Source organism: Panthera onca, chromosome E2 (assembly GCF_046562875.1).
Source record: "Panthera onca isolate mPanOnc1 chromosome E2, mPanOnc1 haplotype 2, whole genome shotgun sequence".
Lineage (NCBI taxonomy): Eukaryota > Metazoa > Chordata > Mammalia > Carnivora > Felidae > Panthera > Panthera onca.
In genome coordinates, this window is record NC_138353.1 from 5,862,745 (window position 1) to 5,890,135 (window position 27,391).

General features: G+C 40.2%; 1 protein-coding gene across 1 annotated transcript in view; it reads left to right on the forward strand.

Moving 5' to 3' along the window:
• LOC132691090 (uncharacterized) overlaps window positions 1-27,391 on the forward strand; it is a 52,511-nt gene that overhangs the window by 8,843 nt on the left and 16,277 nt on the right. The window contains 4 exon segments of the mRNA XM_078439248.2: window positions 3,657-5,636; window positions 7,947-7,998; window positions 22,723-23,070; window positions 25,696-25,753. Of these exon segments, the coding sequence (XP_078295374.2) occupies window positions 3,657-5,636; window positions 7,947-7,998; window positions 22,723-23,070; window positions 25,696-25,753 (2,438 nt within the window).

The following is a 27,391-nucleotide window of genomic DNA, read 5'->3' on the forward strand; positions in this document are numbered from 1 at the left end:
TAGCTGATTAATTTTCGAAATATGTTTCTACACCCACATAAAATGAATGTCCTTTTTTCTTTGCTGAACAAAGAGCTGGGAATGTATTCTGGAAGAGCAAAGCAGATCATGTTCTGTTTTTCTTTATAAATGGAAATCTCTTCTTGAGCTGAATATCATCTCCATTTTGGAAGAAGGGAAAGATCCCAGGACTGTGGAAAGTGAACTGAATATATGGGAAAATCCAGACAGGTGGGAATGTGTTGGGATGTGAGCACAAGTCAGAGCTCAGATGGGCACAGAGTAAGCAGCTCCAGTAAACATTGTTTGGGAAGGATCTGTGGGAAAATAAAAGTTTATTTCTTAGGAGCTTTCAAAGGAAATCCCCTGCCACCCCCTACACACTTCTCATTCTGTTATTCAGATGAGTAAATCAAATATGTACGAGGTTTTAAACTCCAACTTTTAGAACCTATAACACAATTACCTGGCCTCTCTGACCATACTGGTTCCGAGCTTTCAGAGGGGCTGGGATAGCTGTCCCTAAGGAGTCTTTTCCCTGATCTCTCTTGGTTCTCATTCCATACAGGTCAGAGCTGAGGCCTCTGTAGTGCAGACCCCAGGACCTATTCACTTTCCATTTCCATTTTGTATCCTTGGGAGAACTTCTAAGGAGACAAACAAAATGTAATCAATGTCTAATAAAGTAGAGCTAAAGTTTATCTCTTTCTTTCCTGGGCCATCCTGGCTTCTTGAGGTCGGGTGCTTTTGCATTAATTAGGAGGAAGTCGTGATGTGGATAATTCCAAAAAGTGAAATTCCAAAATTAGATGTAGTTTACATATAGCACAGCTTAACTGATATCTCTAGTTAGCTTTTCTATTGAAAAAAACCTGTATTATTCCATAGATGTTTATTGTATTCTCAGTATACAGAAAGTACCATATTGATACATATATATATTTTTGTTTGTTTGTTTGTTTGTTTGTTTCCTGCAGGAGGGGGGAGTTGTTTTAAGAACTCGACGCAGCAGCAATTTTTGTTTTGTTTTTAAGTAATCTCTGCACCCTTTTGATCCCTTCACCCGTTTGTGCCACCATCCCCTCAACTTCCTGCCTCTAGTAACCACAAATATGCTCTCTCTATCTAAGAGGGGTTGTACTGTTTTTTTAAGATTCCACATATGAGAGAAATCATACTGTCTTGGGCTTGTACTCATTCTACTTAGTACAGTGTCCTCAAGGTCCGTCCCTTTTGTCACAAATGGCAAGATTCTACTCTTTTTTATGGCTGGATAATGTGTCATATACACACATCTTTATTTACCCATCAATGGACATTTAGATTGTGTCTGTATCTCAGCTATTGTAAATAGTGCTGCAGTGAACATTAGAATGCTTCTATCTTTTTGAGTTAGTATTTTGATTTCTTCAGATAACTACTCAGAAGTAGAATTAGCGGATCACACAGTAGTGTGTGGCCACACCAATTTTGGCTCCAACCAATAGTGCACAAATTCTCCACCCATCACCAACACTTGTTGTTTATTTCTTGTCTTTTTGATAATTGACATTCTAAGAGGTGTGAAGTGAAACCTGATTGTGATTTTGATTTGCATTTCCTTGATGATGAATGATGTTGAGCATCTTTTCATGGTCCTGTTGGCCATCTCTAAGTCTTTGGAAAATGTCTATTCAGATCTTCTGCCCATTTCTTAAATTGGGTTATTTGAGCATTTTTGGGTAATATTTTAGATTACCAGTCCATTATCAGATACATGATTTGCTAATATTTTCTCCTATTCAGTAGGTTCCCTTTGTATTTTGTTGAAAAGGTGTTTTTTTGCTGTGCAGACACTTTTTAGTTTGATGCAGTCCCACTTACTTTTGGTTTTGTTGATTTATCTTTTGGTGTCAACAGTCACAAAAACAAAGACAAAAACAAAACCATCATTCCCAGGATCTGTGTCAAGGAGCTCTTCCTATACCCCTATCTTTTAGGAATTTTATGGTTTAAGGTCTTAAGTTTAAGTCTTTAATGCATTGTGAGTTAATTATCGTGTATGATGTCAGACAGTGGTCCAGTTTCACTCTTTTGCCTGTGGCTGTCCAGTTTTCCCAAACCATCTATTAAAGAGATTGTGCTTTCCCCATTGTATAGTCTTTTCTCCTTTGTTGTAAATTAAGTGACCATCTGTGTGAGTTTATTTCTGGGCTCTATTTTGTTTTGGTGATCTATGTGTCTATTAGATTTATGCTAATACCACACTGTTTTAATTGCCACAGATTTGTAATCAGGGTGTTGAAATCAGGGAATGTGATGCCTCCAGCTTTGTTCTTTCTCAAGATGCTTTCACTTTGCAGGGTCTTTTGAGGTTCCATACATATTTTAGGATTTCTGTTTCATGTGTAGGTTTTTATGTGGACATAAATTTCAACTTATTTGTGTAAATACCAAGGAGTACAATTGCTACATCACATTTGAGAGTATGTTTAGTTTTGTAAGAACGTGCAAACTGTCTTCCAGACTGGTGCACCATTTTGCGTTCCCACCAGCAATGAATGAGAATTCTTATTGGTCCACATTCTCACTAGTATTTGTGTTAGTGTTCTGGATTTTGGCCATTCATCTAAATGTGTAGTGATAACTCATTGTTACATATTTACCTCAGTTAAATTTATGACTTTTTTTAAAAAACATTTTTGAGAGAGAGCGTGAGTTGGGTAGGGACAGAGAGAGAGTGAGAGAATCTGATGTAGGCTCCAGTCTAAGAGCTGTCAGCACAGAGCCCGACATGGGTTTCAAAACTAAAAACCATGCAATCATGACATGAGTCAAAGTTGGACGCTCGAACGACTGAGCCACCCAGGCCGTCCCTATGGCATTCTTTAAACTGAGTGTTTCTGATATCTTGAGAACGTATTTTTTTAAGTTACTGCTTTAGTCAGAGAGATATCATTAACTTGATTTGTCATAGGTTTTTAAATAATGATACATTATTTTTGTGAGCTTGTGTGTCTCAGTCGGTTAAGCGTCTTGACTCTGGATTTTGTCTGAGGTCATGATCTCACAGTTCCTGAGTTCGAGTCTGGCATTGTGCAGTGTGCTTACAGTGTGAAGACTGCTTGATATTCTCTCTTCCTGCCCCTCCCGTATTCACAAGCTTGCTCTCGCTCTCTAAGTGAATAAACTTAAAAAAAAAAAATTCTTGTACATGTCTCCTGGAACATGTATCTATTATATAATTCTTTTGATTATATACCTGGAAAAGGAATTCGTGGGATATTTAGTTTGATAATTTTTAGAGCAAATACTGAAATAGATATAAGCCTACAGTCTTCTTATAATACCATACTGTCTCCCTGTTGAATGTTTTCTACTGTTACTTCATACCCGTAGAATAAGTTCTTACAGAATGAGTCACTATTATGCCTGTTGCTAAATCAGTTCCTTTTTCTAACATCAGGCTTTAAACTTATAACACAATCATATTCCCATAGATGTGCAAGTACAAGCACTGTCCCCACATTTATAGAAAGAAAACTTAAAAACATAGTAAATAACAATAGTGTTTGAAGTCTGTGCTTGAGAAACTCCTGTATTCATTATAAAATAATATTTTGGTGTTAATTATGGAATTTAGTATAAAATATTTACCTTCCAATTCTATTTGATAGGGAGTTCTGCTGGATTTGCAATCAAGGAATTATCACCAATACAGGACATTAATAAAGGAGAATTTTACCACTTAGTGATATTGGAGAGAAATGAAAGTCCTGACATCAAGGATTTTGATCTCAAGGAAGTCTGGGAAAATAGGCATGAGTTTGAAAATAACTGGGGATATGATGCAAGAAATTACAAAGAAGTGCCTTTGACCCATAACAAAAATGTCACATGGAGAAAAGATCAAAAACTTAATCAGCCCTCAGTTACTCTTCCTCAAAAGCAGTGTGCTTCTGTAAGAAATAATACATACCTGTATTTCATGGATTATGAGCCATTTGTAAGGAATGTATTAAAAATGGACAATAATAGAAGTGGTGCTGGAAACCAGTACATAGACTGCTTGGAAAATAGAATTGGATTAAGTTTACAGGCACACCTGGCTGAACTGCAGACATTTCATAGTGAGGAGAAAATGTATGAATGTAATCCAACTGAGAAGTCTGTCAGCAATGGTTCCTCAGTCTCACCACTTGAAAGAATTCCTCCCAGGACCCAAAACATTTGGAATAAGTCTAGGAAGATTTTTAAATATCGTTTGTTACCTGCACAAGACAGGAAAGCACACACTAGAGGAAAATCTTACAAATGTAATGAATGTGGGAAGGCTTTTAGCAAAAGCTCAAACCTCATGAGTCATGAAAGAATTCATTCTGGACAGAGACCTTATAAATGTAATGACTGTGGCAAAGCCTTTACGGAGCACTCACATCTTACTCAACATAAGAAAATCCATACTGGAGAGAAACCTTATAAATGTGATGAGTGTGGCAAAGCGTTTAACCAATGTTCGAACCTCACTAGGCATCAGAGAATCCATACAGGAGAGAAACCATATAAATGTAACATATGTGGCAAGGTCTGTAGTCAAAATTCAAACCTTGCAAATCATCAGAGAATGCATACTGGGGAGAAACCTTACAAATGTAATGAATGTGGTAAGGCTTTTATCCAACGTTCACACCTTTGGAGTCATGAGAGAATTCATACTGGGGAGAAACCTTACAAATGTAATGAATGCAGCAAAGCCTTTGCTGAGCGTTCAAGCCTTACTCAACATAAAAAAATTCATACTGGAGAGAAACCTTACAAATGTAATGAGTGTGGCAAAGCTTTTAAACAGTGCTCTCACCTCATTAGACATCAGAATACACATCCTGGAGAGAAGCCACACAAATGTGATGTATGTGGCAAGGCTTTTATCCAGAGTTCTAGCCTTGTAGAACATCAGAGGATTCATACAGGAGAAAAACCGTATAAATGTAATAAATGTGATAAAGCTTTTATCAGACGTTCACACCTCTGGGGTCATGAACGAACTCATACTGGAGAGAAACCTTACAAATGTAGTGAGTGTGGCAAAGCCTTTGCTGAGCGCTCAAATCTTACTCAGCATAGAAAAATCCATACTGGAGAGAAACCTTATAAATGTAATGAGTGTGGCAAAGCGTTTACCCAATTTGCAAACCTTACTAGGCATCAGAAAATACACACTGGTGAGAAACCACACAAATGTAATGTGTGTGGCAAGGCTTTTATCCAAAGTTCAAGCCTTATGGAACATCAGAGAATTCATACAGGAGAAAAACCTTATAGATGTAATAAATGTGATAAGGCTTTTATCAAACGTTCACACCTTTGGGGTCATGAGAGAACTCATACTGGAGAGAAACCATACAAATGTATTGAGTGTGGCAAAGCATTTACGGAGCGTTCACATCTTACTCAGCATAAGAAAATCCATACCGGGGAGAAACCTTATAAGTGTAATGAGTGTGACAAAGCTTTTACCCAATTTGCAAAACTTACCAGGCATCAGAAAATCCATAATGAAAAGAAACAGTATAAACCTAATATGTGTTGCAGTGCTTTTATTCAAAGCTCAAGCTTTGGAGATCATCAAAGAACTCATAGGAGAAAGAAACCTTGCAAATAATATGAGCAAGTATTCAACACTTACTTAACATCAGAGATTCCATCATGGAGAGGAACCATATGAAACTAACATATTTGGGAAAGCTAGTAACCAGGGTTCACACTTCACCTGATATCAGAATACAAATTTCTGAAAGGAAGCACACTGAAGAAATGTATGGCAAGGCTTATCCAAAGCTTGTTACACCTTGTGGAACATAAATTTTACCAGAGAATTCTTACAAATGTAATGAGTGTGGTCAGGTTTATAAAAAATGTATAAATTGGGGAGGGGGGGTAAAATAGATGAATGGGATTAAGAGGTACTGACTTGCAGTTATAAAAAAAAAATGTACAACTCTGCTTTGTGGTCTTGAAAGCATTCACATAACATGGAAGCCATACAAATATGTCAAGGTCTTTACCTCAGGAAGCACCTAAGAATTTATCCTGGACAGAAACATTACACATGTAATGAAGGCAATAATTTCTTTAGCCAGTTCTCTCAGTAGATTGCAATTAAAGAATTCACACTAGAGGGAACTAGGTCTGTTTTGAGGATTAACTATTCTTAAGTATTAAATTCCACAGAAAATTAAAATTATTTAAAACTCATGAGATAATGTATGTCAACGGAACAAGTAGATCTGTGGAAAGACCTAATCATCTTCTGTTTAGATATGTTGTAAAGATTTTATTTACCTCTCTACACCCAACGTGGGGCTCAAAGTCACAATCCTGAGAGCAAGAGTCATGCTTTTCCAACTGAGCCAGCCAGGAACCTCTATGACGTTTTTCACTCAGTTATTTAAGGTTTCTTGATGCTACATTATTATTGATGACTTACAACCTCAAGTTTGGAATCCACTGATGTTATACTTTCATTACATGTGTTTCATTTGTCAACCATCGTGGTGGTCTCAGAGAAAGTATGAAAGGAACCTCTTTTATTAGGTGGGGCTTAGTCATACCTATATACCCTGGAAAAACTAGGATGCTGGTTTTAAGATGTAGAATAGTATATATTTTGGAGCAAAAGGAGTGACCAGGAATAAATCTAAAAGCTATTATGTAAATTACCATGTTTTCTATGGTCACAGCCCCTTCTCTGGATTTGTTGGTATGATTGAGAGCCTTGGTTGATAACTATATGAAAGGGTTATGCTATCAAATATGTGATCGTGAAACACTAGACTGAGACATTGAGACAATGATATTTTCATGTGGGAATGAGGGGTTATTAAGGATGGTATTTATGTTAGAGAAAATGGAGGGGGAATGATGGTCTCTCCCTCTTTTGAAACGTAATAGCTATTATATATCATGGATGAGTAAAAATTAGTCTTAATTTTGGAAACTGAAGAGAAAGTTCTAGAGGACATTTAAATCAAAAGAACCAAAGTAGGAGCACATAGGTGGATCAGTATGTTTAGTATCTGCCTCAATTTCTGCTCAGGGTCATGGGATCAACCTCTATGTTGGGCTTTCCTCTTGAGTGTAGAATCTGCTTACAATTTTCTCTCTCTCTCTCTGTCCCTCTTGCCTACTCATGCTCTTTCTAAAAAATAATAAGTAAATAAATAACCCAAAAGAGTATGCTTGTGAAAGACCCAAATTTGGCCACTTAAAATGCATTTTCATACCATTTTATTTAGGGTACCCTATTTCCCATATCTAAGTAAGTAAAATATAAGCTTTTATGTAACCCTGAATGAATCCTGTTCCTTTTATTATCCCAAGTGCATCACACTTCTTTGGGGCATTTCATAATGAACACTAATAAAACATCCTTAGACTCTTAGGTTGAATGTCATCCATAACAATTTTTTTTCATGTTATATTCAAACCTACAGTTTTGGAAATATATGTTGAATTTCAGAGTTACCCACCCATAGCACATCCCAAGTATTTTTGTGGTTCTAATTAAAATACCATAGCAATGCAGTTTCAAACTCTGACCCATCACAATTTGCATCCCCATTCATGAATACAGACCATGATTCTATTTCTGCCTGCCTTTTGTGCTGAAATGAGACCCATGGTTTGCTTTAAGTGAAATTTACATTAAATGAAATTAGAAAAAGAGCAAGCATATGAAAAGTATTAGGAACTGAAGGAAAATTTGAGGAGTAAGGATAAAGGTAACACAATCTATATTTTGTGCTGGAGTGCTCAGGGAATAATTTGAAAAGATAAATCTTCATGAGTTTACTCTCAAGAATGAACAACACAATGGGAATCTTGTTTGATAACTAGAAATCTCACATATTTACCCTCTAAAACATTTTTTGCTTTTGTTTGCATTTGTGCTTACTCCACTGGGACAGGATGTTCGGATGTCAAGAATGATGACTCCGTTCACTCAAGTGTTCGGAGAATGTTGGTTATATAATGACGCTTTCTCGGGAGAGCAGGGCAGACTTCTCAAGTTCTGAAAATGGCTAGAGAAAGCAGGCAATGGTGACTACTTTGTTACGATGCATCCTGTGTGGGGCCGGGGTGATGGTACTCATTGACACTTTGAACTTAGAACTGCTGCGAAGGGAAGGGCCTCTCGGGCTTTATTATTAGCTCTTCCTGCCCAGATGAGCAGAATAGTAAGAGATAATGACGCTTCACAGGTATCATTAGTCGGCCATCAAGAGTAGAATCAGACTCTTCTATAAAACTGAATGTTTACTCCTGACTGACTTGGTTGGGAAAGACCACAATCTTCCTCATGCTAACTACTACCTTCTTTTTCCAGCTGTATATGTAGCCCCCACCACACAATATGATTGTGGAAAAGGGTTATGATACACTGTTTAGATCAGTTACTTAAGGTATTTTTAGACTTGTTATGATGTCAGGATTTTTTAAATTAAGTTATAGCCTAATATTAAAATACATTCAGAAATGATACAGTATTTCCCAACTACAAACCTTTTGTAGATTGTTCACTTTAAGGGAGGTTAGAATGAATTGAATCTCAAAATCAGTCCTATCATTTTTCTAGCAAGATGCTAGAATCAGAGAGTGCCTGAGTGGCTCAGTCAGCTAAGAGTCCAACTCTTGATTTTTTGTTCAGGGCATGATTTCATGATTCATGGGTTTGAGCCCCGGGTCAGGCTCCACACTGAGTATGGAAAAATAAACAAACTTTAAGAAACTGTTTTAAAAAGTAGTAGAATCAGAATATCTGTATTGAAACTTTGCAAATCAGTGTTAGATGCAGGTAAATAAAATTAACTTAAAATTAATAAATTTCAAAGGAAATAAATCTGTAAGTTAGAAAACACTAAGGACTAATAATTTTGACACATTTGGAACACCTATGACACTTTTCATGGGTTGCATGCAGTATTACACACTGAGGATAAAGAACAAAGTCTGGTGATGAAATCTGTCTCATCCACGGTTCTCCTTGACAACCTTGATCTTTAATATTAATAAGGAGTATGTTTAAATTTGTTCTGCAAAATGTTTTCTTTACCATCTTTTTCTTTTACCTTCTGTTGTTTAGGCATGAATATGAAGTTTGAAAATTCCCCAATATACTTAATTAATTAATTAGAGAGAGAGAGAGTACACACAAGTGGGAGGCAGGGACAAAGGGAGAGGCAGAGAATCTTAAGCAGGTTTCACTCTCAGTGCAGAGCTGACACAGGCTCGATCCCAAGTCCCTGGGATGTTGGCCTGAGCAAAAATCAAGAGTGATGCTCAACTGACTGAGCCACCCAACTGCCCCCTAATATTCTTATAAAATTGCATTATTAAAATGTGTAGCTAATTGGGAAAAAACCCTCCTGGGATTATATCCACGTAAATAAGACAAAACCTAATAAAAGGCCTTTTGCCCCTCCCCATTCATCCTTCTTGGTCCTACAGCACCCATCCTGCTGTAGGGAGAGAGAGTGCTGAGTCCTAAGGGAGGTGGAGCATGCAGAGGACTGCCCAGGGGACCCATCCCATCCCAACCTGCATCTCTGTGCTTCCTGTTATGTGAGAATGATAGACCACCTAGTTGTTTCAGCCACTAACTTCCAGGAGGTCTGTCCTTCACAAATGAAAACTGTCTGACCTGACCAGTAAGATTAATATTTGTATTGAGAGTAGAATGGAGCATTTGAGAGGGAATCTTGAATTTAACATTTTGTAGCTGAGAAAAGCTGCAAAAAGCATCATCCTTCACAGATGGGTTAGAGCTGTTTGGCACATGTTGCCTAAAACTCACAATGTGAATGAAACAAAATATAGCGTGAGAATTTATGACAAATGTTCAGGGTGCTAGGGTAGAGACTTACAGGAGTAAGGAATTTGGTGCCATAAATGGAATAACATGTTTACTTGAGTATATGAACTATTAGTCTCTGAGTGTATACGCTGCAGTAACTTTCTACTTTGGACAGATAAAATGCATTCACTCATTCTACCAGTCAGAAACTATTCTAATCACTGATATTAGCAGGAAACAAAACTCCTGTCTTCAAGTAACTTATATTCTATAAGGTTGAGTCTATAAGGATAAAATATGATAGTGATAAGTACCATAAACGTGTTTATATGTAATGATCGGCTGACAGGGTTTCCTAATTTAAACAACATTTTCAGGCAATGCCCACATGCTGAGGTCATCTTTGGGCAGAACCACTGAAAGTATCATGCAAATACACATGGAGAAGGGCAAGTGGGTGTAGGAAAGAAGCAGAAAATCACCACAATGGGAACAGAATTACGGTGGATCAGGAATACCCACAATTGGCATGTGGCTTGGTGAAATGTGAGGCTAAGTTTCTACTGGAGACCTTTAAAATTTGGGAAACCTTATAGTTAGAATTTGTACAATTTTAATAACAAAACTCCCCAGAAGGCTTAGGAGCATATGTGATAGATCCAAAACCATGACCTGTTTGGAGAATGCACAGACCTATTTCTTTGTGGCAGCCTTACCACTATTGAGAGAACACAGCAGTGAGGTGGGGTAATGAATTAATGGAAAGATGGTAAATACCATTTGTGAAAACTGTCTAGGGAGTTGATCCCAGGACTTGTTAAGATACATGCTTTTCCTGTTGTCTATGCTTATACCCAGCCAAGGGTATGTTGCTTCTTCCACTTACGAATGTGTACCAAGTAATACTAGTCAGGTCGTTTATGCCCCAGTTATATCTTCAATGTCAATATCATCAAAAAAAATTGTTTACATGTAAGAAGATACTGTACTTACAAATTGAATAGTAACAATATCACATATTTCATGTTTTCCTCACTAATTCAAGACCTAGTAACTCCCAATTATTCCTAGTTTTATTCTTCCAGTTGAGACCAGTCTTGTGTCAGCGTTGCCTAATATTTTGACTATAAAAGTGACTTTTCAGTATGTTTCATATCCCAATTTTATACTAAATCAGATGTGATGAGAATGGGACTATGTGCAAGGTCGGCAAACATTTATTTAAGAAACATATAGTAAATATTTTATTCTTTGTAGGCAATACTGTTTCTGTTACCACTCTTCCAGTATGTCCTTATTGAGTCAAAAACACCTAAATATGAGTGTCCCTGCATTCCAGTTACACTTCACTTAAAAACAGACTGTAGGTTGCATTTGGCTCATGTTCTGTAGGTGGCAGACTCCTGATCTACCCAAAGGAATTAAGAGCGCTATATAGTAATAGTAACTATATGGTAAATAAAAACTGTCTTCCCTATTTTTAAGCCTCGTTAAAGAAACTAACAGTCTAGTGTATATGTGTATAGCATATGTAAAAGAAACCTATACTAATGGTAGCACAGGGCACGAGTGGAGAAATGGAAGTCCATGTGGAAAGGAAAGGTCGGATGCTCTGTATGAAGAAGTATAAACACATGTGAAGGTATACTGTGGTCATCTGTGTAGGATAACCTCTACAGCAAACAAAAGCAGTACTTAGAGCTAACAACAGTGAACCACAATAAAGGATTTAAAACCATCTGTAAAAATCAGTTATTTCAAAGAAGACAGAAAGAGAGGGAATAGAGCAAAGGAGACATTATAAAAGCAAGAGCAAAATAATTTAAATCTATCTGTAAAACGAAATCATCTAAAGGCCCCATTGAAAAGCAAAATTGTCACTGGATTTTTTTTTTAGTTTTATTTATTTTGAGAGAGAGAGACTCAAGGAGGCTCTGTGATGTCAGCGTAGGCCCAACATGGGGCTCCATTTCAAGAGCCATGAGATCATGACCTGAGCTGAAATCAAGAGCCTTACACCAATAACCATGTGAGCCAACCAGGCGCCCCTGACAATTGGACTTTTTAAAGACAACACGATATTTCCTATGAGAAATTCACAAATTAAGGACACAAAGTAAACTCTTGAACAAAAGATAAACAAATGCTATAAAAAAAATAGCTATATTAAGATCAAAGTAATTTCAAGACCAAGCAATATGACTGGGGAAAATGAAATCTATTTCCTAATCATAAAGAGGCACATTCACCAGAATGACATGAAAATCCTAATCCCTTGTTTTCACTACAAACAAATATGTAATCAAATACTCCTCATTTCCAAGTCAGACACTAGACCATGATGGTGGACATCCCTTAGTTCACAAACACACACACGCACACACACACAAGCATCACACATAGATGCAAACACACATGCATATGCGCAACATACACTCAAATGCACAGCCATATACATTTACCCACTGACACTCACATGCACTTCACAGCAAACACACTCATGCACACACTCGTGAAATACAAGCACACACGTTTACACACACTCATCCGTACTCCTACATTCCCAGTCCCGTGTATGTAATTACATTCAAAGAGTCTGCATGCACATGTGTGTCTCCACAATGTGCTCACATGTTGAAAGAATACAGGAATCTCCTGACCTTGGATGCCTGAAAATGCCTCCAACTTTTCACGTTTTTTACTCATTCCATCCCTGCAACAACCCCCAAAAATGATATTTACCACAAGCAATATCTTAAAGTGCTGTGAGCATTGCCACTGCAGGTACAAGTGAACGGGGCAGAGTTGGAAGGTTGCAGGCATGTGATAGAGCAGGGTCCAAATGAGGCTAGAGGGAGGGCGTTATAGGCAGTGTGCAGAGAGCATGGGACCGTAGAGAAACAGATGCAAACCTCTTCAAAGGCATAAGATGCCATAGTACTTGGTAAGTACAGATAGGGACAGAAAAGCAAGGGGGAAAGGCTAAAATGAACCCTGAAGTATGGGAACAGAGTCAGGGACATCAGTATGAGAACAGTTAGCTGTAGTTATGCAAATAAACTGACAGATAAAGAGACAACTATAGATATGGGTGTGAATAGGTTATTCCCGGGTCAGTCTACTCAGAGAGTCTTAACAGCAATGACATCCCAGTAGCAAGAACACTCAGCACCCACATCTTGGTTTCTAACACCATTCTCTAAAAAAAAAAAAAAAAAAAAGGCTCCTTGTAATTATGGCTGATTCTATGGCAGGAGCAGGGAAAATACAAGATGTGGCCGGAGGATCTTGTAATGGCAGAATGTTAAGAGTAAGGAAGTAATAAAAAAAAAAAAATGGGGACATATCAAAGGGACATAATAGCCAAACCTGAAAGAGCTCCTGCCTCCTTGTTGCCAAATCTCTGATACCAACTGGGTGTCCTGCGATTCAGTGTAATTCTGACTTTATCTGGTGTTAGTAGAGACCCCACAAGTTAAGGGCAAAGTCCTTTCCAGGACTGCCCCCACTTCAGACACCAGTTACAAGTCAGGCATTCCCAAACCTCCTGTGCATCTCCAGCCAACTACAAATTTAAGGCTTCCTCTGAGCCCTGGTCTTCAATATTTGCTGGAAAGACTCACAGAACTCGGAAATTGCTATATGTATGATAATCCTTGATAAAGTTAACTCATATATTGGGACCCACAAAAATGGAGGCCACCCCAGTGGCCCCACTCACATCACAAATCTAAACCTAAATCAGCCTGCTCTTATGTGACACATCCAGCAAGGGAGCCAGTCACAGTCCTCCAACTCAGTTTCAGGTAGCTGACCATGCCCTAGAAAACACCTGCTAGTCTTCCTTCTAAGGAAATCCCTGACCTCCTAGCCAATCATGCACTGTTTCTGCACTGCCTCTTCTAAAACTCAATCTTGCCCCAAATCCCGCAGGAAGAGCACTCCACTCACTGCATGTGAGGCTCTGTCCTCCCCTCAATCAAGGGTTGTCTTCCCTGGAATAAAAGACAGCAAACTCATTACTAAATTGTTTTAGTTTTGTCATTTCTCATTTTATTAAAAAGGATAGCAGTAAAGATCCAGATGAAGGCATCCATAGAGCAAGGTTTGGGAGGACTCCCCATACAGTAGCTTTTGTCCCCCACCAATAAACTCCCAGTATCTTCTCCAGGTGTTTAATCCAAGTGTCACTACCTAGGCATGAATGATTAAATCATTGGCCATATGACTGAACTCAATCTCCAGACAGACTCCTAACTCTCCCCAGAGGCTGTGCTGCTGAGTGATTACATCTGATTGTGTAGGTGGCTTTCACAGGTGTCCAGTCCCCTTTTTGAAGTTCTGTGGGGGAACTCACGAATGGTGAGTTCATGACCCATGCCAAAGTCAGATCCCCAATGGACTGAGCCACCTAGGTACCTCTAAAATATTTCATTTAAGAAATGTTCTATTTTTAAGTAATCTCTACACCCAATATGGAGCTCAAAGTCACAATCCAGAGATTAAGGGATGCATGCTATACTGATTGAGCCAGTCAGGCCCTCCTTAAATAGTTCTAGGTTTCAGTTACCTCTTCTTTTTCCCCTTTCAATGGTGTCTACATTGCCTTGGTGGTGTTTTCAAAAGCAATACTACCCTTGTTAAACAAAATATGTTCATATACTCTACCTTCAAATTGCTACTCGTCTCCTGCACCAAGCTTGATGAAATGGTCCTCTGTAACATCTTGTATCGTCAGGTTGGAAAAGCAGAAGTCCATCTTGAAATCTCTTTCTAGCCAACACATCCAACTGCCATCAAGATTTAACACAGAACAATCTACCTTCTAAACATTTCAACAGTCCATTCAGTCTTTTCCCACATACCCAATCTGTTTACTGGCTGCCTCACACCTGCACTTTTTGGAAAATTTAGCTGACAACTCTTCCTATGTTCTTTGTCCACTGCAGTTTACTCTTCAAATGTTGAGCAGAAAATATTTTCATACCCTCATCTTGCTCCATAAACATTATCATATTGAAACATCTCCAATTTCTCTTAGATATGAGGTATAATATTCACAACATAGCCTCCAAAGCCAACAATAAGTAAAACCTAGTTTTCCCTCCACCTTCACTCCAGGCCATTTGCATCACAAATAGGATTTACAATTCCTGGATAATTGGAATTTAATGTCTTAGAAAATTTAATATCTTAATTTGAAAGTTACACATTCAAACATATTTCCAGTATGTTCACAGTATTTCAGGACTCTTTTATGGAATCTTAACTTAGGCACTATTACCAATAATAAAATACAATTATAAAAGTACACACATATTGATTACCGAAGATTTCACGTACCATGCTCTTTACTACTTAATATTAGGCTAGTGTCAATGTGTCCTGTTCACCCCTCTCTCTGTAATGAAGATGGCACATGTTTGTTCTTAACATTCTTTGAGGTCTCAATGCATCCATGACTGAACAGGTGGAAGAAGATTCATAATTCCCTGATGAGATAGGGAATTAAGTATTTCCTCCACAGAAGACAAGATACAGCCTGAATATAGTGGGGTCATGGTTCATGAGAACAAAGGGCTAGTATTGAAAACCACACAGTGATTAGTACAGCGACATTCACCAGCCACCAACTAGAATTATCCAAGAGAGCCAAGTAAACAAATGATGGACAAAACAGCATAAAACCGTACAAAGGTGGTCACCAAAACAAGGATGCTTTGGGTAGCTCTGGTCTCACGGTATCACTGGAGGGCCTCGGGGAGAGATTATTCCTAATGATACCCTGGACCCTCTGTTTGTGCCTGTGAAGGAGAAAAACCATGGAGTTTCTGGGCAGGGTCATGTGTCCCAAACACAAAATGTCATGGAAAGATGTCATTGCTGCATCTAATGAGCCTGTGATCTTGTCTCTACGCTGTGAAGCAGAACAATATACCAAACCACTTCTTTTGGTAATAGTTTTGTTGTTCCATTTACCAGTCATATAAATAGGAAAAAAAACATGTTTACGAACATGCGGAACACCATACACAGGATAGTGGAGGGGCCAATGTATTTTGGAGCTTTGACTTTAAGCTCTGTCTGCCTTGAGTTCCCAGGGCTGATCATGATGGCCTGAAAGACACAAATGGACATACCTCTGGCCACTCTGTGAACACATAAGAGAACATAGCATCCATAATGATTGGTGAAATGTTTCAGCCCTAGAGGTGCCATGGTCTCTGGGATTCCTCTAGAGAGAATGTGCAAGGAGTTGGCTACAGTCAAGTGCCTGAGAATCAAATTCATGGGTTTGCCTTGCATCCTCTGAAGCAAAGGGACATCTAATGATAGAAGAGGGAGAAATTGCCCAGGATTCTAATGACAATGTGGGATTGGAAGATCACTGCTATATACAAATGCACTGAGGCCATTCTATCATTATTAGAACACAGTATTCAAATTCACAGGCAGCTAGTTCTGCCTGAAAAGGTGTTTCAGACTTCATGGAAAATAAAATGTCCACTTACCTTTCCTTTCCCTTCAGAATGAACATCTAAACTATATTGTCTTTTGTTAGGAGATGTCCAAAGTTACATGTGTGTCTTTTTATAGCACTTACAATGTGTGGGTCACTGTTATTACTGCTTTCCCTATTGTAACTTATATAATATTCACAACCCTATGAGTTAGGAACTAACATTACTCTCATTCTGTAGACAAGGAGAATTTAACCATGGGAAGTTAAGTGACTCATGTAAATAGTAGTAGAATCAGGATTTGAAACTGGGTAGCCTAGTATGCAATGACACGAATGCTTCCTACTATACTATAGTCTGCCAGGAACCTCGTTATGGGCATAAACACACATACAGATGCCTTCTCATATTTTAAATTTATTTTACTTAATAAACCTGGTTTGATCATTTCCCACTTTTGTTTAAGTATCCTTTATAACGAATGTAACTAAGGAGTGAAGATTCAAAGGTCTTAATAAATTATACTTGCACTGAATAGTTTTATATGAGCCAGTCAGATTTCTTTAATGTAGACAACTGTTAGGATAGTAGCTGAACTCATTTCATTTTTTTCCTGGACCAAAAGGACAATGGCATCCATAACAAATTATTGTGCTGAACTGCACTATGTGCTAACGTATAGGACATGAAATATCACATAGTGATAAAGCATGTTAGGGCATAAAATAAGTTAAACCTATTTAAAGATCACATCCCTGTATGTTTCTTCTTTTAGAGTAAACAAATGGAAACTCAAATCGATATTTGATTTGGAAAAGCTATTAAAATAAGTAAATAAATAAATCTGCAATATGGAATTTGAAGACTTGGAATCATGGGCATCTAATGAATTGAAAAGCAAGATAGGTGAGTGGTGAGCTGGGAATACTATTGAAGTGATTTTCACCAGAAGAAACATGGCTTAAAATTGCTTTTTTTTTTTTTTTTTTTGATGAGATTATATTTTTAATTAATTTATTATTTTAAAATGAAATTAAAATGTAAAAATAAAGTCCTTAATACTTTGCTCTTTAAAACCCTCTATAGTGATGTTATCTTTTTCTTAAAGGATCTTTCCTAATTTTAGGAAAGAAGATTCTCTCACATATCAAGAGTCCACAGAGATTTTCAGTAGAGACACATTTACTGTCTCCATTAAGCACATGAAACTCAAGTTACAGAAGAGTAAATTTCAACAGTTCGCATTCAGTCACGCTGTTTCTGCTGTGAATCAGGTATTTCAGTTAGTTCCATCATACTTATTGTAACATGCACATGCGTTCCCAGGGCTCCCAGTATTGCTCCTGAAAATGTCTCTGTGACTCTTGCTCATGGTATTGAATAGCAGACAAATTCTGAAAGTATGATTTTTTTTTTAAGTAGACTGTCCCTACCCACTGAGGGATTGGAACTCATGACCCTGAGATCAAGAACTGAGCTGAGGTCGAGAGTTGGATGTGTAAACGACTGAGCCACCCCAGTGCTACCTGAAATTATAATCTTGAAGCAGCATAAAATTCAGCCTCTGACAGCACTTGGATCAAACACAAAGCACCCCTTCAATGAGGATTTTGGTGAATTACATCATGAGCAGTCATGCACTGATTGACCAGTCTCTCTCAAGCTCAGCCTGTGCCAGAAGATTCTTTCCCAGACATGCTCACCTACCCAGATTCCTGCTGCATCTCCCAACTGTAGAGACTGTGGTCTCACACTAAACTAGAAGATACTCACAGACTCCTTCCTGCTGCCAGGACTGGAAGCTGGGTGTAAAGTAGCAGGCAAAGCATGTGTGGGAGGGAGGAAGCCAAACCCTGAGATAGAGGTTAGTGATTCTGTGACCTCACCTCCCCAAAGAATTGCCATCAACATGTCAGCTGTAGTGACAATGATAGTTCAACACTTGGGGAACTGAGAACGGTTCTGAAAAACTCTTTAATTACCAGGATCTATTAGAAGTTTCTAGTGAACATATCCAAAGTGACTGTTGGAGTGTTTGAGAGAGACTCTTCCTTTTCCGTTATTTCTGGAAGCAGACAGGGTCTCACATGGAAGGAGGAAATGCCGAGGTCTGAGCCACTAAAGACCAGCCTCATTGGATTCTGTGCCTCCCTGAGAATTTCTTTTACTCCTGTCTAATTCTTTGTTAGTCTTCAGACCCAAGTACCACCACCATTTAACTGATGGGTAGAGAGAAAGAATCCTCCAAATTACTCAAGAAGGATTTTCTATGTTTAAAATTTTCAATATCTGCAATTCATTTTAAATTTTCAATAAATGGAAATAAAGGACATGAGGTCAGTAAGTGAGATAAAAATAACTTGTTCCACTTCCCCAACTCAAAACAAATTAACTAGAAAGCCTACATAAAATGGACATTTACTAGGAAGATACATTTTGCCAAAATTGACTTCAGTAGGAGGGAATTTAACCAGATCAAAATCCATAGAGAAGAGGAAGACATTTATCAGAGTCCCTTATGAATAAAAGCACCTGGATCAGATTAGCCGCCAGATTCTTCCATTCTTTTAAATACCAGGTAAGCTAATGCTACTTACTCAATTCAAGAACATCAAAGAGGAAGTAACATTTCCAAATTATCTTTATACATCACATAAAATTCTGAAACTAAAGCATCCTAAAGTTTGTACCAAAAAGAATACCACAGAAAGATGTCACCTTTTCCTACAGATGGTACCATGTAAAATAATGTAGCCCCAAACCCCTGAGAAATAAAATAAAAATATGATGAGCAAAGAAATTCGTGTCTCCAATTCAAGAATGATTCATTATTAGGAAGTTCATTAGTATGCTTCATCATATTTATGAAGAGAAATCAAGAAATCTTACTCATAATTAAAAAACATTTTTGGAAGAATTCATCATGTAAGAATGTTAAATCAAAACACTAGGAAATTCTTTAGAATCTTTCCAAACTTGAGAAAACAAAGTCTTCATCCTGCTCATAGGAAATCACTAGAGATATTCCACTAAGGCCAGAAAACCACAGTAAAAAAAGGACGTGATCACCTGTTCTATTTATTTATCACTGTGTTGCAGGGTTAGCCAGGGCCATTTAAAATGGCAGAGGAATTCGAAAGAAAGACCTAGAATTATGTTTTCATATGATGCAAGTATACCTCTGGAAACATAAAGGAACTCATAGAAGATCCACTTGGAAAAACAATTCAGTATGCTAATGGGTTATACTGCTGATATACAAAAACAATAGGCTTTTGTACGTAGGGTATTATTTTTAAGATTATATTTTTAAGTAATCACTACAACCAACATGGGTCATGATCCTGAGGTCAAGAGTGGCAGGCCCTACCAAGTAAGCCACCCAGGTGCCCCTGTACATAGCATATGTTTGAACAATAGCCTATGTACAACAAAGAATCATTTATGAGTTTTAGCAGGAGTGTCTCCAATTAAAAAGTGTAATATAAAATGAAAGAGGGGAGTAGGGGACTCAGTCAGTTAAGAATATGACTTTTAATTTCAGCTCAGGTTGTGATCCCAGGGTCATGGGATTGAGCCCTGTGTCTTGTTGTGCTGAGCATCAAGCTTGCTTGGGATTCTCTCTCTCCCCCTCTTTCTCTCTCTCTCTCTCTCTCTCTCTCTCTCAAATAAATGAACAAACATACAAACAAATATTGTTGTAAAAAAATAAAATGAAATAAAGTAACCAGGAATGAATCTAACAAAAATGTGTAAAGTCTATATGGGGAAAAAAAATTCCTGAAATATAGGAAAGGAGAAATAAATGAATGGAAATTTACATCATGTTCTTGGGTGTAAAAACTCAATATTATAGAAAGGTCAATTCTCCTTTAGCTAATTTATAAATTTAGTTTGATCCTGATATAGATACGATCAGTTTCTTCAAACTATCAATGTGACTGTAAAAATCTTACAGAATACTGAAGAATAGGCACAAAAACGTCCTCATTGAGTTTTGATGCAACTTGTTTTGTATGTTCCGAATGGCCAGTGGTGTATCCATTGGCAGCACCTGCTTCTTGAGTGTCTTCCAGGACATCACGATTGGCCCCAGGAACTCCAAGATGATAGAACTTAAAATAGAGGCTCTGCGTGCCTCTCTAACAGTCAGCTGCCCAATCGTAACTTGGTGGTAAATACCACTTTAATCTTCCTGTGACTGACTGAACTGTGAAAACATCACATAGAAACATGACTGGGGGTGCTGAATACCAAGATCACACAATCACCACTTTTAACCTTCCCTCCTGTCAGACATTTGGGATTCATGCCCTGGGGCAGTATCTCCCTAGTTTTCAAGCTTCTAAGATACAAGCAGTGGGTCCAGCACATTTACAGGAACAACATCTCCAGAATTTCCCCAGAGGTGAGGTCTACCCAAGGCATCCTTGTCTTGGTAAGCACCTTTGTGTCTTTTTAAGCTCCCTCTTCCACCTTTTCATGTCATTTGGCTCTTTCTGAAAATCCCAGTTGGTGGGAGCTGAACCCCTGTGCTCTAATCACTCCATGTTTGGTTTTTTTCTTTTTTTTTTTTAATTTTTTTTAAACGTTTATTTATTTTTGAGACAGAGGGAGACAGAGCATGGACGGGGGAGGGTCACAGAGAGAGGGAGACACAGAATCCGAAATAGGCTCCAGGCTCTGAGCTGTCAGCTCAGAGCCCGACGTGGGGCTCGAACCCACAGACCGTGAGATCATCACCTGAGCCAAAGTCGGAGGCTTAACCAACCGAGCCACCCAGGCGCCCCCCCCCCTTTTTTTTTTTTCTTAACAGTCAGCCTTTTTGTTCTCTGGAGCCCTGACCTTATTGTGTCCAGGATCATCTCTGCAGGCTGCAGAAGGAATACACAACTGTCTAAAATGACAAGATACCTATAAACTATTGTAAACTGTTAGATAATGAGTACTTTTTAATTCACTGCTTGCAGAGATTTAAGCCCTGGAAGGGTCAGTCACATAATAGAGAGGATGTGAAAAGCAAATGCAGCCAGCACCACCTTCAGAATTTCCACAGGAAACAGAAGAGGAGCTATTAACTGGCACATTTCCTATTAAAAATTATTAAGAGTGTATATGAGGCTGCTGAAAACATGAAACACTAGTGGTAGAGTTTGCTTGCACCATTTACGTACAGAACAGAAATCCTTATCACATGTTTGTGGACATACTTAACCAGTATTGCATCAGTACTAGGAAAAGTTACATCTCTCTGAAGGAGTCCACCTTTTAGAAGCTTCCTTATCGGCCCTTGACACCAAGCAATCAGAAACAGAAAACAAAAGGATCAGTTAAAATATCTAATTTTCTGGGTACCTGGGTGTCTCAGTTGGCTGAGCCAGGGACTCTTCGTTTCGGCTGAGATATCTCAGGGTGTGTGATATCCAGTCCAGACATGGGGTGAGGGGCGGCGTACAGAGGGCTCTGCTCAGAGCCTGCTTGGGATTCTAGATCTAGCTCTCTGCCCCTTCCCGCTTGCATTCCCTCCCGTGCTCTCTCTCAAAATAAATAAATTTTTAAAACTCTAATTTTCAAGAAAAAAATAGACTTCTAAAATACCTGAGAACAATTTAATTAAAATTGCAATGAAATTTGGCAATTAAGGGCTTAAGCACATACAGGTCCCACTGGTAGGTCTCAAAGACATTTGGATTTGTAATTCATCTGGAGAGGTGTGGAGTTGAATATCAAATTTAAGAGAGAGACATTAATCAACACCCAGTGACGCAGAAACTTTTATTCCTTTAAAGCAACGTGCCAGCGCTCCGTCCCACAGCCCAAGGCCCGGCGGGGAAAGCTTGGAGTGCAGTCCAAGGAATAGCGAGAAGTGACAGTTGAGTGAAAATTCTGAGGACGAGTTAATACCGAACAGCACAATTCCCACAGGACAGTGTGTATTTCTTTTAATGTTTATTTTATTTTTGAAAGAGAGAGAGTGCGAGCGAGGTAGGGGCAGAGAGAGAAGGAGACAGAATCCAAAGCAGGCTCCAAGCTCTGAGGTGTCAGCACAGAGCCCGATGGGAGGCTCCAACCCACCATAGGGAGATCAGGACCAGAACCAAAGTCAGGCTTAACCTACTGAGCCACACAGGCGCCCCCCGCCCCCCAGAACAGTTGTGCGTGTCGCATTCTAGCGTCCATCACCGACACTGACCACCCCGGCTTTTACTTCATTTAAACAAGGAGCTGTCACTATCCGGGTCTCAGTCGACCCACAAGGACCCCGGGCGCCAGGTCCCCACACTGCTCCGCCTCCCCGCTAGAGCGCATGTCCACGGCTCTCTAAAGACTTTTCTCTCACCCCCCCACCCCAACCCGCCCCCCCTCCCAAAAAAAAATTGCTTCCCCGGGCACCGGGCTCAACTTGTGAAATACCGCCGCTCCCAACAGAAGCGACCCACCCTTCCCTGAGGTTGCACCCAGCCTGGCTCGAAACGACACCAGCGGGATTGGGCCGAATCCAAAAGCGGAACCCGAAACCGCGCGGCCGGAAGAGAAAACACACCCGCAGACGCTGGGAGGAGAGTGGTGCGCTGGACCCGCCCCACCGGATGTGTCCTGGACACGCCCCGGCACCGCCCCGCGACGCACGCGCATGCGCCATTTTCTGCAGCCCCGGAAGCCGATCCAGCAGGGCAACGTGCGCTGTGGGGTGAGCGAGTCTCCATTTTTCTGGTTCGCACCAGCGGTTGCGCTGCTCAGTGCCTGGGGCTCCACCCCAGGTTCCGCGGTCGCCTGGTAAGGTAAAATTCTTGAACCGTCTTCTCCCTTTCATCGATCGCGGCCTGGCTCTAAGACGTTCCGAGTCCTTTCTCTCGGGGCGGGTCCCGGGGGTCTGTGGTCGTTTTCGGTTAAAATCGCTCCGAGGCAGGTTCGGGCCAAGCCGTTCTGCCTGTGGCCCTTGCAGACCCCGATATCCTTGCCGGTCACTTTCCTGCTCAGAACCTTTCTCTGACTGCCGAGTGTCCCCCGTGCCCCCAGCCCCATATTGCGTCGGGCACAGTGGTCACTAGGGAGGTGGGTGCAGGCCGTTGGCCGCAGGGTGGCCGTCCGTCTGGGTGTGGACGGAGATGGGGGGGGGGGGGGGGAAGGACGCAGAAATCTGCGGAGTTAGAGGGTCATCAGAAAGTGTGGGGAGAAAAACCGGCGGGGGTTGACACAGGCTGCCGCAGAATAGGGTGAAACTGTCTGTTGGAGGAGGAATAGCGACGGAGGGAAACGGAAATGGACAAAAGGACTGAAGAGAAACAAGGACACAGACTTCTACAGAGAAGAAAACGCGTAGGGGTCACAGACAAGGCACAGGACCCAAACCGTAGTGAAGAACCGAGGATATCAAGTTGTGAAGTACCGACTTGAAGTTTTATGACCTCGTTAATCTAACATTTGGTGAATTGTTTCAGTTGTGGAGAAGAGATTGAGAGTGTGAAACCTGGTGTTTGAGGCATCTGCACTTTCTTTTTTTTTTTTTTTTTTTTTTTTTAATTTTTTTTCAACGTTTTTTATTTATATTTGGGACAGAGAGAGACAGAGCATGAACGGGGGAGGGGCAGAGAGAGAGGGAGACACAGAATCGGAAACAGGCTCCAGGCTCCGAGCCATCAGCCCAGAGCCTGACGCGGGGCTCGAACTCACGGACCGCGAGATCGTGACCTGGCTGAAGTCGGACGCTTGACCGACTGCGCCACCCAGGCGCCCCTGCACTTTCTAAGCATTGCATCAGAAGATCATGCCATTGGCAACCCCTACTCATCCAGGGGGAATAGAACTGTCAGTTAAAGGGGACTTTCTGTAACCACATGGTGCTTTTACGATGGCCATTGTTAACAATACTGTTTGTCTCTCCCCCTTTTTTCGTGGCTCGTGGCATTCTTTTCTGAATTTGATGTATCCTCACACTTGTTGTGACTTTAATCTCAGATTCCACTGGAGAGCTTTTCAACTTCCAAATTATTTTTTCTTGTAATTTTATTGTTCAAAGTAAGAGTTTTATATGCTTTCTACTCTACCATATGTTGCAAGGATTCTTTGATGTCTGTTAAAGAACTTTATGGTATTTCATTACACATCCGTTAAGGATGTTGGTAACCTTTTAACACTCAAAACCTAGTTTAGTGTGCTATTTTAATAATTCAGCAGTTCTCTTCTTGTGTTAAGGCAGTTTATAAATTATCAAGCTTTGAGCTGAGTTCTCCAGCTAAGTAGATGATCCCCTCAAGTCCCCTCTGTCTTCTCTGTACAGATGTTGAAGGGTGGTCTTGATTGATGTGGAACTTGGTTCCAGCAGAGCTCATCCGTTCATAATACAGAGAGTGTTCAGACCTCGTGCCCACAGGTGACCCTTTTTCATGTTTTCCAGGACCAGTAACTTTGTAATTTCATATAGCTTTTCTGGAAAAGAGGAATTAAATGCTTGGGTTTGCTTAAACCCATAAAAGAGAAGCTTCTCTCCTTCAGGAATATGAAAGGTAATCTGGAATTAGGACAAGGCCTTTCTACTTCAACCTGACCAGGCCACCTTTTCAGAGATTTCTTACACCCAGTTCTGCTCATTCAACTGAGACTTCTTCAGGGTAACTTGGCAAATTAACTCCCCCTCTAACCCCCGATGGACCCACCTGTAACAGGAGACAATAGACCAAGAATTCTGAACCTGAGTTAATAAGATGCGTGAAATGATTTTCAAAACTAGGTGCGTCTTTGGTAGTGTTGTGGGAGAGAGTGTGCAGTTATAATGGGAGTTCACAATGTGACCCAGTTCCAAAAATATCGAAAGCCACTAAGAAAGAAGCAGGAGCATAGCTCAGAGACAGGGATGTGCCTCTGTCACCTCCACCCTCTGTGTATCCTGGCTAAATCTTAAAAATTTGATTGTGTCGTCTTTTGACATTAAACTCTCTTACAGGCTTCCCATCAGCATCAGGACAAAGGTCTAAACTTCTCAGTATGGCTTCCAGGGAGCTCTGGAGCTGGGTGGCCCTTAAGAGTTGGTCCATATTGATGGCATGGACAGGCTTCTCTGTCCTGCATCATCCATTCCTTGGATGCGGGCTACCTAGGGAGGAGCCAAGAACTTGATTGAGCCCATTCCCTTTGGCCAAGTGCCAGGTAGACAAGACAATGCAGTTGCAGTGGAGTGTGTAAGTTTGAGCCGTAGGGGAGGCCTTCGTGAAGAAGTGGGTAAAAAATGCACTTGTTGGCCTCCACATAGGACCTTATTGTCCCCGCATCCCTCCTGTTGCAGTGGGCAGCAAAGGCCTTTTTCCCATGGCAAGTTTCTCCCCATATGTATATTGTGGCAGAGGATGGGGTCATGTTGATTCTGAAAATTAAACAACATCCTTTTTGTCACACAGTATAACCTTACTTGAGAAAGAAGACCAGAAGAAGGGGGAAAAAAGAAGGAATGGCTCTTTTCCAGGTAAAATCCCATTTTTTGTTGATTTTTCTTCCTAAAATGTCACTTTGGACTTGTTAATCTTGTCTGTCTGTGAGGTGTCCTGCCTGAGTTGTTTACTCACACCCAGGGCTTTCTCCCAATGTCCCTCCTCTCCATGCATATTTCATCTTACTGTGACCAAGTGACGCGGAACTTGGGAAGAGGCACCTGTTTGGTGGTCATCCTGGGAATGTTGTGCTACACAGGCTAGGACTGGAGATAGGGAGTTAGCTCTTTGGTATCTTCAGGAAGGATTCTTCAGAGATCCCTCCTGGATCCTTTTTCAGCTCATATAAACCAGGATTAAAGAGATTATGTATGTAAGTCATGTATTAATGTGCAAAAGTACCTGAGGAACCCTGGAAAATAAGAGTGCTGGAAATTTACTTCATCCGGTTTTACAAATGCATTTTGATGTTAAACCAGGGACTCATTGTGCTTCTGACTCCACGATATTAATACTTTGGAATAGAATAGAAAGTTGAAAGTAGGAATGAGAAGTAGAGAGGATGTCTTGGTTTATTAACATAATTGGTTTTCAAATGTAGAACCAACTCTCATGTCAAACAGTGTCACAGACGATGAGACTGGAGTTCTCTCTTGTCCAGAAGAGAGCAGATGCAGAATGGAATACGAGAAAGGGTGACGTCTGCGAGGAGACAGGGGCCCCCAACAGGGGTTTTGTCTCAGTATTTATTGAGCCCATGAGATATTACACATGTGGTACACATGAAGAAAACAAGTACTTACACACATGAACGTGGAGAAACCATGAGACAGGAACATTAACTTGTGTGTGTAGGAAGCAGAGGGTCTGGAGGCAAGTGCAGTGTGTGACCAAAGTACATTAGTAGATTGGCGTCAGATGGAAAGGAATTTCCTGCAGGTGCTGTAAGAAGTTACTCGTGATCCCATTGCAATATCTTGCTAGCTAACTTCGGGCACGTTTGCCCCATGGTGGGAGATTTTCGCCCTAAGCTTTTCTGTAGCTAATGACTTTACCTTGGGTGCTTTTGTCCCGTGGTGGCAGCTTTCTGCCCTAAGCTTTCTAACCTGTTTGTGGAAGTCTAAGGGATTCTTGAACCTATTTCCCCCTGGCTCCCCATTTTGGTTTTTTTCATCTTAAGTTTGCGTGTGAGGACAGTCATGATGGCTACCTGATCCGTATTTTGCTGTCTGGTGGTTTGGAGAGTGTTTCTGCAATGGCATAAAAGGAGACATCGTACAAGTATTCTGCTTCACAGAGTTATAATGGAGGTTTAGCACCTATTGTCTTTTTCCTATAAGTTGGATGGCCGCCATAAGGGCTTTGAGGCGTGCCATTATTTGTTTGTAGAAGTTTGGCTTATTAGCTCTTTGATAGTGTTGACCATAACTGGGTTAAGTACATGTGCAGTTTCAGTGTGCTGAAGACTAATTCGAGCAATGGTAGCAGAAGCTATAACGCTTACTGTGGCTTGGATCCCCATGAGTAAGAGGCCTATGAAACGCCTTTGTCTGGTTAATGAATACCAGTGATGGAGATCATTGCCATCAGATGCAAATCAGGTGTGTAGGCTATACCACTTCGTTGTAAGAGGAAGTGGGCCTGGTTTGACAGGCGTTTAGGCTTCCCTCATG